The sequence below is a fragment of the Haliotis cracherodii genome, unplaced genomic scaffold, assembly GCF_022045235.1.
Source record: "Haliotis cracherodii isolate W230 unplaced genomic scaffold, xgHalCrac1.p SCAF_16, whole genome shotgun sequence".
NCBI lineage: Eukaryota > Metazoa > Mollusca > Gastropoda > Lepetellida > Haliotidae > Haliotis > Haliotis cracherodii.
In genome coordinates, this window is record NW_027266271.1 from 25083579 (window position 1) to 25097713 (window position 14135).

Genomic DNA, 14135 nt, shown 5'->3' on the forward strand with positions numbered 1-14135 from the left:
ATTTAACCTCTCCTGGTGGACGTTGTGCAACGGCCATCTTATACACACCCGCGCGCTCACGACCACTGGTCTCTTCCTGTGGTACGGCAATCAGTAGAACCCTCTCCTTCAAATGTATCCTCCATGATATAACCTACTCTCATTAATCAAATGCTTCTATTTTCCAGCGTCACGGTTATGGAACTGAGACAAAGAGATCCAAAACCGTCATTGAATAATTCGGGTCCAGTAGAAACAAAGTCCCACCAAAGCTCACATATATAATCACTGGAAGTTGTTCTGCAGACAGATGTCAAATCACACAAACGTTTCAATGACAATAACATTTCCCAGGATCATGCATTCTCTTAAAACCACCGCAAAAGATCATGCAGAAGCCATTGGTCGTATAAATAAGATGTATCTGATCACAACGGTACCCATATTTTCCATCAGTGCAGAGTGGCGTCCCTTGGGAACGCCAGGCACCTGAAACCTATGATCGTGTGTTCGAATCCTGGTTCGCCTTGTTTGTGTTTCTAAGTTTGGCAGCAACATATCCGTGCTCGTGTGTTTCACCAAAGAGGTAAACGTCTGAAACTTGCATCACTTCAGGCTTTCCTCCCGCACAAGCTGTCACGCCATGTCATAACTGGAATACTGTTCAAAGCGGCGTTAAACCCAACTCACTCACTTGAATATTCCGGCTCAGAAATGATCCCAAGCAACGTATGCTGGAGTGACTTTTTTACGGACTGGTATTTAGAGGTATGGATCCCCGGGGGTGCGGCGGTTTAACAGGTGTTTCCTCTCGTCTTCGTCTTCACATACCTTTTGTCATATCTTAAAGATTGAAGGCGGGGACATCCATGTTATCTCAACTTCACGTATTTAGTTCTGGGAAAAGTGAAGACAAATATTTCCTAAGCTTTCACAAGACGAGGTCACGTGGCTGATATCTTGAATCTGATTGACATAAGTTGTCTGTGTTTCATCCATGGCTATTCAGAACTTTCGTGTAAGAATATTCAGGGAACAAGATACTAAACAAAGATCAATGTTTACCAGTACACAAGTATGCTATCACTATTTCAAAGTCATTTGAGTGAAGGTAATCGCGGTAAAGTGTCAGCTGCTATCACAGTATGCCTACCAAAGTAATTCGTTGATATCAGGCAATTATAAGGACATTGTAGTAGGATAAGAAAATATGTTGGTTTTAATTGTGAAAGAACGGTGATTACAGGGTTAAAGTTTGCGCTTGAATGAGAAATCGTGAGCATTTCTTGATAAAATAGCCAGTGTCCCAACGGCAACGAGTTTATCAACCTGGATAGCTGAGATCTCGAGTCAGTAACGCGGTCATAAATCAGTATTCCGTTACGAATAACTGGTAATAAGTTTCTGCTAGACGTGCAAGAGTGCAAAGACGTTTTCCATTCCTGCAGCATCTGTTGGCCAGCGTCATCCTACTCCACTGTGTAGATATGGGGAGGACATTTCCCCAGAGACTGTATCTGGTCCAGGTATGTGAAGGGGTTTTGACCCTGAAATAAGACGTGGATACTGACATGTATGTACGTATACTAGTTGCGGCGCGTTCAGTAAACAGCATCTCTTTTTATCCTCGTGTTATGGAGTTTCGAGCCCCTAAGAAGTATTTCTCATTACAGGTCTAATAACAATCCCAATACACTAATATTAAGTCTAACTTTTGTGAACATTTATTGCCGTTAACACTTGGATAGTCAAATGACCATGTCTTGTTAATTTTGTAGTGAAAATAACTCGCTGTGCGAGACGAGTTGGTCAGTCGTCATCTTTTTACCGTCACATGATTTCGAGCCTCATCGTAACAAGCAAGTTAAAAATAGATGCACAACATGATCAGTCACATGACATTACAGACAGGAAGTTTACAAACTGCAGTCGATTCATAATCGGGGCGTACGATTGTTCTGATTACCATCAGATAAAGTCTGATAAAAATTAGCATTAGTGAAAAGGTTTTGATGTACGTCTTCGTTACTTAATGAATATCTTACTTCGTGTAGCTTAATAAGTAACATAACTTCATCGGCAAGTGGAAAACACCTTGATGTCTTCAGTGGGCTTTCAAGTGTCTAGGGGCAGTCGGGTAGCCTAATGGTTAAAGCGTTCGCTCATCACGCCGAAGACCCGGGTTCGATCCCCGACATGGGTGCAATGTGTGAAGCCCATTTCTGGTGTCCCCGCCGTGATATTGCTGGAATATTGCTAAAAGCGGCGTAAAACCATACTCACTCACTCACCCAATTGTCTACCTTGATTACATCATTAAGCACGTGGTCACGAGGTGATGCTCGAAAACATGTGACGTGGTGTTATATTGTTACACTGTGAAGGATTATTTCAACCCAAATGGGACACGGGACACGTGTGCCTGAAGAGTCTGCTCTAAGTGTGAAGAAGGCAGGCAAGTGACGTCATGGCGGTCAGAGGTGACGATTCAAGGTCTCCTTCAATTGACGTCATCAGTCCCGACAACTGTGAAGATGTAGCCAGAACTGCATCAGCCTGCAAGGCCTGCTCACCAACTTCGGTGAGTCCGCCTACAATGACCACATGATCAGGAGAGCAGCGTCTGCAACCCCCTCCCCAAATACCGTACCCTCGCTGCATCGGGCTTCTCGCCCCGCGGATTGGCTCGATCAGCCACCCCCGCATCCACAACACCCCTGCCAACACTGACCCGAATTCGTGGTGATCTTCGCCAGCGAAGGGCGAACACACACTTACCCGCAGAGTGTTGACAGAACCGATAGCGTCCGCCAGGTCGAAGAATGCACTGTAGCGAGTTTGGGTCAAAATTGTGGCAAGTTCCTCGTCTACCGATACGGATTCCCCAGTCTGAAACATTGAATTGTTTAAACAGGAAACATGAGTGCTTTCAATAGCCCGTTGTTGATGCTATTGTTAGGATACTAGTTATGAACGAAAACACAGATCACAAATAAAGACTCATCAGAAAAATAAATTACATTTAAAGGGTACGAGGTTTGACAGTCCTAGAAACTGATGAAAGTCGTTCAAACACAAAATTTCTCGTATGGCAATTTGATTATTTCTATTATTTATTCTAATCAATCAGTTGATGGTTACCCTAATTACTAATTGAGTATCTACATTATTTGTATTAGGGGTCGACAATTCTGTTCAGTCAATCATTTTCCTCAACTATCACACTCCCCATAATATTTGTGATAGAATCGGTCTCAGCAACCCACGTTTGTGGTAAGAGTCGACTAACGGGATCGGGGGCCACACTCGGTGACTTGGTTGATGCATGTCGTGAGCAGACCGATGATTACTTCATTCCTGGTCCAGACTTGATTATTTACAGACCGCCGTCATATAAAACCTGGAATCTTGCCGAGTGGGGCGTTAAACGAAAAAGACACGACTACTATCAAATATCTCACCTTAAAGGTCAGATTGATGTCCCATTTGAACTCTGACTCATGACCTTGGATGTTTCCTTTGTACGTCACCGCAGCCGGCCCTCTGTTACTTCCGCTTCCCAAACGGAACATCCGGTTGCCCGCGCAAATGAACCTTCTTCCGCCTGAGCGTTAACAAAACCTCACTGACTGACACAGTTACAGGGTGTGGCCATGCATTGATACGACGGAGCAAGAGAGTGTGTTTAATCTGATACAGTAAATAATGTCCCCTCTCAGCGCTAGTTGTTCTGCCGATACAATTATGAATACTACCTTTGGATATCACACATGTTACAAGGAGACGTGACTCATGGAAATGACACAAACGATCCCTAGACGTGACACTATCAACAAATAAGCGTAATGCAAAGAGATCTTGGGAGTGACAGAGCCCATGGACGTGACACTATCAACCAATAGACGCAATGCAAAGAGATCTGGGACGTGACAGAGCCCATGGACGTGACACTATCAACCAATAGACGCAATGCAAAGAGATCTGGGACGTGACAGAGCCCATGGACGTGACACTATCAACCAATAGACGCAATGCAAAGAGATCTGGGACGTGACAAACACGACAGACGTGACATCTAAGTGACGCAAGCCATCTATGGAGAGGTGAAATTGGGTGTAAGGTTGCGTCCAAGATTATTGCACTTATATAGCGACGTGCATGCACGTGTGTGTGTTTGTGTGGCTGTTTGTACTAGTCAGGACGAATGCCGATTTATAGTGCTAGCTCACTGAGATACCATGCCGCAGTTTAACTTGAATACCCCACTCAGACACAGTATTCTGACTCCGAGCCGACCAGTCCTTGTTTTAGCCCCTTTATGCCGAGCGCCAAACAGTGTAACAAGTACCAACCAGAGCTCCAGATAAGCTTTTGGTGTTGTGGGTATTTTACTCATGCATTTTAAAATCATTGGGTATCAGTAATTCTATCTGGGTATTCAAATTTCTGTTACCCACTAGTTTTTACACATGTGGGTATTTAAGTTAAATAAATAAAAACACTATACACTTCATCTTGTCCCTGCAAACTGTGGGTTCGAGAGTTTTATAGGACTCAATAATACCGCGATACTTCCACAAGAGAGTGTGTGGCAAATGATCATGATGTAACTGTCATTGTGTAGTTTGGCAAGGTTGACGGAATGTCCGTATATAATTTCAAAATAAGTTTGATTTGCTAATCGAATACGCAGGGTTACTTCACAATATTTTGTTGATACGCACAAGTTTTATTTTTGTAACGTATCTGTAATGTTCATTGCGTATTTGATACGCTTGGATTTTGTCTCACTGCGTATTTCTGCATTTCTGATGCGTATTTTACGCAGACACGCAGCTTATCTGGAGCTCTGCAGGGTCCATCTTTTACGTCTTTTGGTAAGACGCGGCCGGGGATCGAACCCCGGACCTTCCGCTCTCCGGGCTCTACCACTAGACCAGGGAGGCGGTTTCCATCTATGGACGTAAATATAAAACGACAAAACCCTTTCCATACCCATGATAAGAATAAGAAATATCTACCAAAAGTCCATCGTACGATTCCGACTATAGTATCTGTGATAATGAATCACTATCATATAGTGATGATACAGGTATTGAGCAGATCAACCTGGACGTGACACAAGCAGTGCTGTCGTCGACGTGACGATGTTCAGTATGATTTCTTTTTAAAAGAAGGGAGATTCACAGGGACACCCGACATAAGTGTGATGTTTTCTATACTAACACTTAGCACCTCAGTTACTTTGACCATAATCTGTCAATGGTAATAGTTTTGCTAATGTGTCGTTACTTACATAGCCTGGCCTTGTAGGCCTCGCTGAGATTGACAGGGCCGACACATGTGAGGTAGGGAGTGGTGAATCCTGCTTTCTTGGACGAGGCAAGGAATTCATCTGGAAGCTGGGATCCAGTCAGGCCCAGATCTGTCGGAGATATAAACCGATAAAGCCTGAATAACATTCTCAAAAACCGTGGCACAAAACCGGGTGGTACTTGCAAGATGCCTGGCGATATGGCTGCAATATTACCGATGCAATGTAAAACTATAACTCACTCATTAACTCTTAATTGTCGGGGATAATTGTAGAGATGAATATATACTTTGTTGCACGGTGGCTTTGCAGAGTATTAAATACGATCTGTGCTCAAGGTCAACTATCCTGACTCCCCATCCCCTTTGACCACAGTGCTCTCCCATGTCACATGTGATGCTCGTCACTTGATCCAGCCTTTGAACACGTTGATGTGTGTAAATATACTTTGAACAGTGGCACCAAGCCGCGCAACTTGTTAGATAGAATTGGGCCATGTTTTATAAATAAATTAAATTCAACCAAGTCTCGTACGACACGCATGGGTTGCTGAATGCCTGTTCTCTGCCCGTATATTCACGGGTCTAGTGTCACAGTGATTTGGCGTATAGTAAATGTACATTGCTTTGTGAAAGTCTGGGACTTGAGTCACGGGCAGCGGCTACATTTATCCCGCGCAACTACAAGAGCAAATAGTGATGATACCAGGTGTCGAGAAAATGGTGAGCGTAACCTTTTCCACCGTTAGTACCCGTCACAAACACATGCAAGGACAAGTCAACTGTACACGGGATTGTATGGCACAAGTCAAATTAGGAAATTGCATCGGCATAAGTTTTGAAAGTTTGGCTGAGGCAACAACCTTGAGGCATGAGTCGTATGGCGCTCTTTGAAATCTTCGTAGAAAAAACATTTGGTATAGCCTTCGATTCTTCACCGAAATGTCCCAACAGTGTGAAAAAGACTGCCATTCACAAAAATTGCTTGTTATTTCACGGTAGCACGGAAATAGTTATGTTCCAGGCAAACCAGACACTGAAATCATGAGCAACTTCCACGCCATTAAGTCAAAGAAACTGACCGGCCGAGCCACATTGTAGTGGGCCCTTTGGACAAACATCGGGTATTGGGGAAGTGCTCTGACATGGAATTGCCGCAGGGTGCTTGAAGACACATCGAGATAAGGTGGCTGGACCATTTGCGAACTTCGATTGTACACGAGTTAACATGCTTCCAGTTGATTCATGTACAAAAGCAGTATAGTATTAAGGTGAGGTGAGGTAAGGTGAAATGGGTTTTAACGTAGCGTCCAAGATTATTGCACTTATACAGCGACGTGCATGTACGTGTGTGTGTTTGTGTGGGTGCTTGTACTAGTCCGGACTGAGTCCGATTTATAGTGCTAGCTCACTGAGATACCATGCTGAAGTTTAACATGAATACCCCACTCATACAGAGTATACTGACTCCGAGCCGACCAGTCCTTGTTTTAGCCCCTTAATGCCGAGCGCCAGACAGGGTAACAACAAGTACCATCTTTTAACGTCTTTTGGTATGACGCTGGACCCCGGACATTCCGCTCTCCGGGCGGACGCTCTACCACTAGACCACGGAGGCGGTCTATAGTATTAAGGAGACTCACCCCAAGCTTTAAGGTCTTCCGTCATGTCAGAAGGGGCTGGTTTCTCACCGTACACGTCGTTCAGGTAGAATTCGCCATCAGGCTGAATACAGAACATTTTTTTCAAATTTTAAAATAACATCTATAATTAGGCATCAAAAAGATTTTCCGAACGCTGTCGAACCTTACTCCTTTCTCAGCTACACGACAATTGTCAGAAAACACTTTATTGTCAGGCCTAGGCTCGATTAATTACAGACCGACGTCATACATCTGGAATACTGCTCAGTGCGGCGTTAAACAACAAACAAACCAACAAAAAACGACGCCCACTGGATAGACAACGGGTGTGGTGTAGGAAGTAGGCTAGTCTTGAGTGACTTAAAATCGCATTAACGTCGCATCGGCATTATTTCAGCCATATAGCGACAGGAGAGTCTTGAGTTGAGTTTAAAGCCCCTTCGGTAGGAAGTGGGGTAATTTAAGTGGATAGGAGGTAGGGTAATTTACGATGATATGAAGGAGCACGGTCGTGAGTGGATTTTGAAAAGATAGGACCGTTAGTTGCTTTTAAAGGATAGGAAGTAGGATGGTCGTGGGCTGGTTTTAAAGGATATGAAGCTGGGCACTCGTAAGGTGATTTAAGTAGTTAGGAAGTAGAAGGGTCGTGAGTTGGTTTTAAAGGATCGGAAGTAGGATGGTCGTGGGCTGGTTTTAAAGGATATAAAGTTGGGCACTCGTAAGGAAATTTAAGTAGATAGGAAGAAGGATAGTCGTGAGTTGGTGTTAAAGGATAGACAGTAGGGCACTCGTAAGGTAATTTAAGTAGTTAAGAAGTAGAAGGACCGTGAGTTGGTGTTAAAGGATAGAAAGTAGGACACTCGTAAGGTGATTTAAGTAGATAGGAAGAAGGATAGTCGTGAGTTGGTTTTAAAGGATAGAAAGTAGGACACTTGTAAGGTAATTTAAGTAGATGGTTTTAAAGGATAGAAAGTAGGACACTCGTAAGGTAATTTAAGTAGATGGTTTTAAAGGATAGAAAATAGGACACTCGTAAGGTAATTTAAGAAGATAGGAAGTAGAAGGGTCGTGAGTTGGTGTTAAAGGATAGAAAGTAGGACACTCGTAAGGTGATTTAAGTAGATAGGAAGAAGGATAGTCGTGAGTTGGTTTTAAAGGATAGAAAGTAGGACACTTGTAAGGTAATTTAAGTAGATAGGAAGTAGGATAGTCGTGAGTTGGTTTTAAAGGATAGAAAGTAGGACACTCGTAAGGTAATTTAAGTAGATAGGAAGTAGGATAGTCGTGAGTTGGTTTTAAAGGATAGAAAGTAGGACACTCGTAAGGTAATTTAAGTAGATAGGAAGAAGGATAGTCGTGAGTTGGTGTTAAAGGATAGAAAGTAGGGCACTCGTAAGGTAATTTAAGTAGTTAAGAAGTAGAAGGACCGTGAGTTGGTGTTAAAGGATAGAAAGTAGGACACTCGTAAGGTAATTTAAGTAGATGGTTTTAAAGGATAGAAAATAGGACACTCTTCAGGTAATTTATGAAGATAGGAAGTAGAAGGGTCGTGAGTTGGTGTTAAAGGATAGAAAGTAGGACACTCGTAAGGTAATTTAAGTAGATAGGAAGTAGGATAGTCGTGAGTTGGTTTAAAGGATAGAAAGTAGGACACTCGTAAGGTAATTTAAGTAGATAGGAAGTAGGATAGTCGTGAGTTGGTGTTAAAGGATAGAAAGTAGGGCACTCGTAAGGTAATTTAAGTAGATAGGAAGTAGGATAGTCGTGAGTTGGTTTAAAGGATAGAAAGTAGGACACTCGTAAGGTAATTTAAGTAGATAGGAAGTAGGATAGTCGTGAGTTGGTTTTAAAGGATAGAAAGTAGGACACTCGTAAGGTAATTTAAGTAGATAGGAAGTAGGATAGTCGTGAGTTGGTTTTAAAGGATAGAAAGTAGGACACTCGTAAGGTAATTTAAGTAGATAGGAAGTAGGATAGTCGTGAGTTGGTTTTAAATGAGAGGAAGAATGATGGAATTCTTGAAGTTTGTTCAGGAGGAAGGCACGTCTAACAGCTTCTTACCTTCAATAATCTGAAGGCTTCGGCGAACGCGTTGACTTTGTTGGGTACCAAACAAAACACACCATTGGATCTGTAATAAACGTTTGCTATGAATATCATATATAAATCATAGAGGGAGTTGGTTCCTCCGCTGACAATTTTAAAAAAAACATAAATAGAGCATTGTTCGAGCAATTATCCTATATGTAGTGAGTGAAATTGAAATAAAGAACACACAGCAGCTGTGTATGGGACACTATTATCCTTCAGCGGTTTTTTGTCATTCTGATACACCGGCACATTTTGTATAAGATGTGTAATGCACAACTGTGACATGATATGAGTGTGTGAGCGAGTGAGTATGGTTTTACGCCGTTTTAGCCATATTCCAGCAATATCACGGCTGACACCAGAAAGGGGCTTTACACATTGTACCCATTTTGGGAATCGAACCCGGGCCTTCGGCGTGACCAGCGGACACTTTAACCACTAGGCTACCCCGACCGCCCCGGCATGGTATAAAGAAACTTCCCATTAAGATCCCATTCTATTTACTCTAATGCCACTGGATTTAGGGGTTCTTCAGTTCACAGTTAAGGATAATAGAGATTACATCTTATTTTTATCTGTTCTTTGCTCGAGCTATATAAGAATACATTCACTGCAATTGATTCGGTCATTTCCTTAGTGATTACTCACCAAGCAATTGTTTGAGCCATAAACCCAAAAATGATTAGCCACGCCCACTAACGGAGTACAGTTTTTTTATTGGTTAATAATAGAAAGGGCGGGGCTTGTGTTGCATCATTGCGCGGGACGATGCCACCGATTTCGTAGCGTTATCAACAGGTTTTAATGTGTTAATGATTAAATGAGCCTTCTGTGAATGTTTATTGTTGACGTATTTATCTTTTAGAATTGACGAATTGAATTGACATATTTTTGGCGTTTATGGTCAGAATACTGTAGTCAAATCTTTACATTCAAACTGCCACACAGCCAATGTGATAAGGTTGGTTGGTTGGTTGTTTTACGCCGCACAATATTCCAGCTATATGACGTCGGTCTGTAAATTATCGAGTCTGGACCAGATAATCTAGTGATTAATGTCATGAGCATCGATCCACGCAATTGGGATCGATGACATGCTTCAACCAAGTCAGCGAGCCTGACCACCCGATCCCGTTAGTCGCCTTTTACGACAAGCATAGTACCTTTTTACGACAAGCATAGTCACCTTTTACGACAAGCATAGTCACCTTTTACGACAAGCATAGTCACCTTTTACGACAAGCATAGTCACCTTTTACGACAAGCATAGTCACCTTTTACGACAAGCATAGTCACCTTTTACGGCAAGCATTGGTTGCTGAAGACCTAGTCTACCCCGGAATCTCCACAGGTCCAATGTGACTAGGACTTGATCCCCGCACACTAGCCCCATTATGTTAATTACAAAACAAGATCCTCCAGATAGCGACATTTTCTGCGAACTGTACTGGAGTAAGCTATTAGATTCGCAATGCTTTGTCTATGTCTGTGGTAGTCTGTCTCACAGTCCCTGACCCTTATTATTTTCACTTCCTCCCTTACTGTAATGCATAAGGCAAAAATGAAGCAAATCTCCGTTTCAGTTTAAATAGAATTGCTTGTTTCTATCAAATTATATATTTTCGGGGACTAAGCGTCAGTCTATATTCTTGTGTGTAGTGGAACGTCCGGCGCCGATAACAGTTCATGACCTGGCTGAATGACCTTGCTGAGATCAAGTTCTAATGTGGAGGCCACACCAGACAATACAAACAAAGGCTTAGGAGCTATGGTCATTTCATAAAGTAGGCATCCTACAGTGCTATTGTGTAGGATAAACACGACTCTGAACTTTTGGTCGGGGTTAAGAAACCCGAGGTAGCAGGGATCGGGTATGTGGTATGAAGGTCGAAGCAGGTTTGACTTTCTAAAAGTAAAACCTGGTGAGAGGTTTTAACCGCTTGTGGGGTTATTCTGTCAACGTGATTAGCATAATAATGTACCAAATCCACGATACGTTTATAAATAAATACATTAATAAATAAAGCGACAAATTCCTTTCCGTATCCAATAGAAATCTCTGCATAAAGCAGAGTCGATTGTACGATACAGACTATCATTAGCACGTGTTTATGAAACACTATCAAATAGTGATGATACCAGGTGTTCGCGAAAAGGTCAGCGTATCCTGCCCCATCGGTGGCATCCGTCACAAACACATGCAAATGCAAGTCAATTGTTCACCTGATAAAAATTTGGCAAACTATAGAGATAACTACTCCGTGTGGCGTATGAGCTGATGATCTGTTTTCGAGGTCTCGGGGTCAAGGGGTCAACCGCAGAATCTAACAGGGGCGAGAGAAACTGCGAAAATGGAGAAAGCTGGGAAATGAGCTGTGCTTATGCATACCTGCATAAAAGGCCAAATCACCAAGGAAAAGACACAAACTTGTCAAGAGCAGACATGGAGATGTTGCCCTTCATAGTCAACTTTGGGCCGTGAGGTAGCCTTAGACAGACATTTAGTCCCAGAAATATATTTATCTTATTTGAAAATATAAATTTTATCTCCAAAATAAATTTAATTTAGAATGTAGACTTGCCATATCATTCTTGACTCGAAATGGGACTCTTTTTATAATTTATACTCTAGGGTCTCGGAGACAGGCTATAGGTTAGCCCAAAGCCATATATATATATATATATATATATAGATATAGATATAGACATAGGTGTCAACACTCAGAAGTGAACGAGCTGCAATATTCTAGCTTTATCAGTGCAACCTTTAAAAATAATCGGTTGATAATATGGGCAACGGTATCGGCGGAGTAGGAAGGCGTGAAGTCGTGCAACCACCTAACTTTCATTGATCAACTCTTGAGGTGTGAGAGTCACTAGGAGCCTTGTGTGTGCCGGAGTCCCCACGATGCTCTGGTTGAATGGCTTTGCGTCTTCATACATCCGTCCAGGCCTGCATCTTACCCAGCCTCATACTGATTATGTCTCTTTACTGTATGTGGCGTAAAATACCATTCATTCACTCCATAAATCGGTTGGGCAGACACAGTGACTTGATCGTTGCTCATTATATCAATCACTGGTTTGTCGCCCCCAGACTGGGTTATTTATTACTGACGAAAAGGACACCCAAACCACTCGGGTCAGTGCTCATCACATACGCGTGTTCATTTTGATAAAATAAATTTTGGAACAGTTCAAAGTGTTTGATGCTTTTTTCGCAAAACCGGGAAGTTTAGTTGTTAAACAACAAACATTTGCAGCCCAAACGACTTGTTGATACTGACAGTGAGGATGTAATTGTCTATAAAATGTAAATACCACTCACACAATGATGTCAAAACTCTGATCTTTCAACTCGGAAAGGTTCTCGGCGTTGCCTACGAAGAATTCCGTATTTTTCTTGTCGTATCCCCAACTATCGCGGTGATAGTCCTCCCTGTTCTTACCCTCTGAAATCTAAAAAAAAATAGTTTAATTCATTCATTTAGTTTTAGTGTCAAAGGAAGTTCCAGTATGTTGCGTTGGCCCATCTCAGTAACCCTTACATAAATAGAAAACCTCCGCCGCCTTCAAACACAAGACTTACAGATTAACGATTTAAACGATCAGGTGAAAAACGTCATTATTACATACAATACTCTTTTTCGTATAAATGAAGTGGGATTTTCCGGGTTTGACTCCCCTATGACTAGTAGAAAAGTCAATTTGAGGATTAAACACAAGATCGACGGCATTTTCTTTGTGGAAAACATATGACAGTTCTACAACATTGTACTTACAAGATTTGGGGTTAAATCCATTCCCACAACACTTCCGGTTGGTCCAACTAATTTGCTGAGGATGAAAACGAGGCTGCCAGAACCACACCCAATGTCAAGGACACGCTTTCCTTCTATGCCTTCGGGAATTACAAGCCCTGAACCATAATACCTAGAAATGATATTAGATCGTTCATATTTAAAGTAGTCCTCGTCATAAATGTACTGAATGTACAATTATCCCCTGTTCGTGTACACTAGTTTCTGCATTCATATTGGAGATGAGACAGAAGCATCAACTCCATGTCACCTTTCCTCTTTTAGTACTGTCCTGGAAACAGATCACTGACGTGTGGATGTAGGCTATTCCAAACCCGAACGACAAGTGAATGTTCTTATGTTTCCAGAAAAGACAGAAATTTTGTCTGCCATAGGCGAGAGTGAGTGAGCTTTTACACTGATTTTCAGTGGTCCACTCATAATTTCCACAGCTATTTTGCCCTACACGACAAATGGAATCTGTTTCGGCAGAAAATCGATTCTCTTGCATTGACAATTTATATTTACGCCGTTTTAACAATATTCCAGTCATAACACGTCAGGGGACAATAAATGTTAGGCATCTGAAATACTCCATCCAGGAAGAAAACCTCCTCTATATATTTTGATAACAATCATTCTTCTCATCCCGTCCAATAGACAGCCTCTATGCTTTAAAGACACATTATATGATCATGACGTCGTTCATCAGAGCTACTACTCGTGTGACCAACAATTCATCTACCTCTTCATCGTCTCAGGGTGTATCTGAGACACGATGTTCTTGATGGATGGCGTCAGGTCCCAGTCGTTGACTGCGCAGATGAAGTCACATTTGACAGCAGTGGAGTTGTAGAAGTCCCTCACGTAGTCATTGATCTCGGCCATCTTGAATAGTGTCTCCTAAGAGGAAGCGTCAAACCTGTTCCCTGGACATGTATTGCAGGCAGTTTATAGATGATGAAACACGTTATGAGTGAAGACCAATCGGCTTACAGACAGTACGACCTATACTGTTGACAGCAACGCTCATGCTGTTTACACATTCAGGTGGCTTAGAATTAGATGAAGTGAGGTAGGGTTTAATGTTCCAGATATAATTTCACTCATAAAGCGACGTGCACGCATGTGTTTGAGGGCTGCTTGTACTAAATAAAGCGACAGAACCCTTTCCATATCCAAAAGAACTCTCTGCTTAAAGCAGAGTCCATTGTACGATTCCGACTATACCACGAGCACGTGTTTATGAAACACTATCAAAAAGTAATGATGTAAGACCTGTGAAATCACCACGGTTACGTAACAGTTT

The 14135-nt window shown here is 42.2% G+C and overlaps 1 protein-coding gene across 1 annotated transcript; it reads right to left on the minus strand.

The window, feature by feature from the left end:
- Positions 1-1448: 1448 nt before the first annotated feature.
- LOC139463989 (arsenite methyltransferase-like) lies at positions 1449-13714 on the minus strand. The gene is made up of 9 exons (XM_071245468.1): positions 13572-13714; positions 12809-12959; positions 12355-12485; positions 8997-9066; positions 6936-7017; positions 5276-5404; positions 3441-3583; positions 2758-2868; positions 1449-1526 (listed from the first exon to the last, which is right to left on the minus strand). Exons 1-9 carry the CDS (start codon positions 13712-13714, stop codon positions 1449-1451), a joined length of 1038 nt encoding a protein of 345 aa, XP_071101569.1.
- Positions 13715-14135: the final 421 nt, after the last annotated feature.

Bases quoted from the DNA above. Each gene is read 5' to 3' on its own strand.
- LOC139463989 (XM_071245468.1), bottom strand. From the start codon at position 13,714: ATGGCCGAGATCAATGACTACGTGAGGGACTTCTACAACTCCACTGCT. The intron at 9,067-12,354 runs GTGAGTGGTATT...CGTTTATTACAG, and splicing joins CAGAGTTTTGACATCATTGT to ATCCAATGGTGTGTTTTGTT. The intron at 5,405-6,935 runs GTGAGTCTCCTT...TATCTCCGACAG, and splicing joins GGAAGACCTTAAAGCTTGGG to ATCTGGGCCTGACTGGATCC.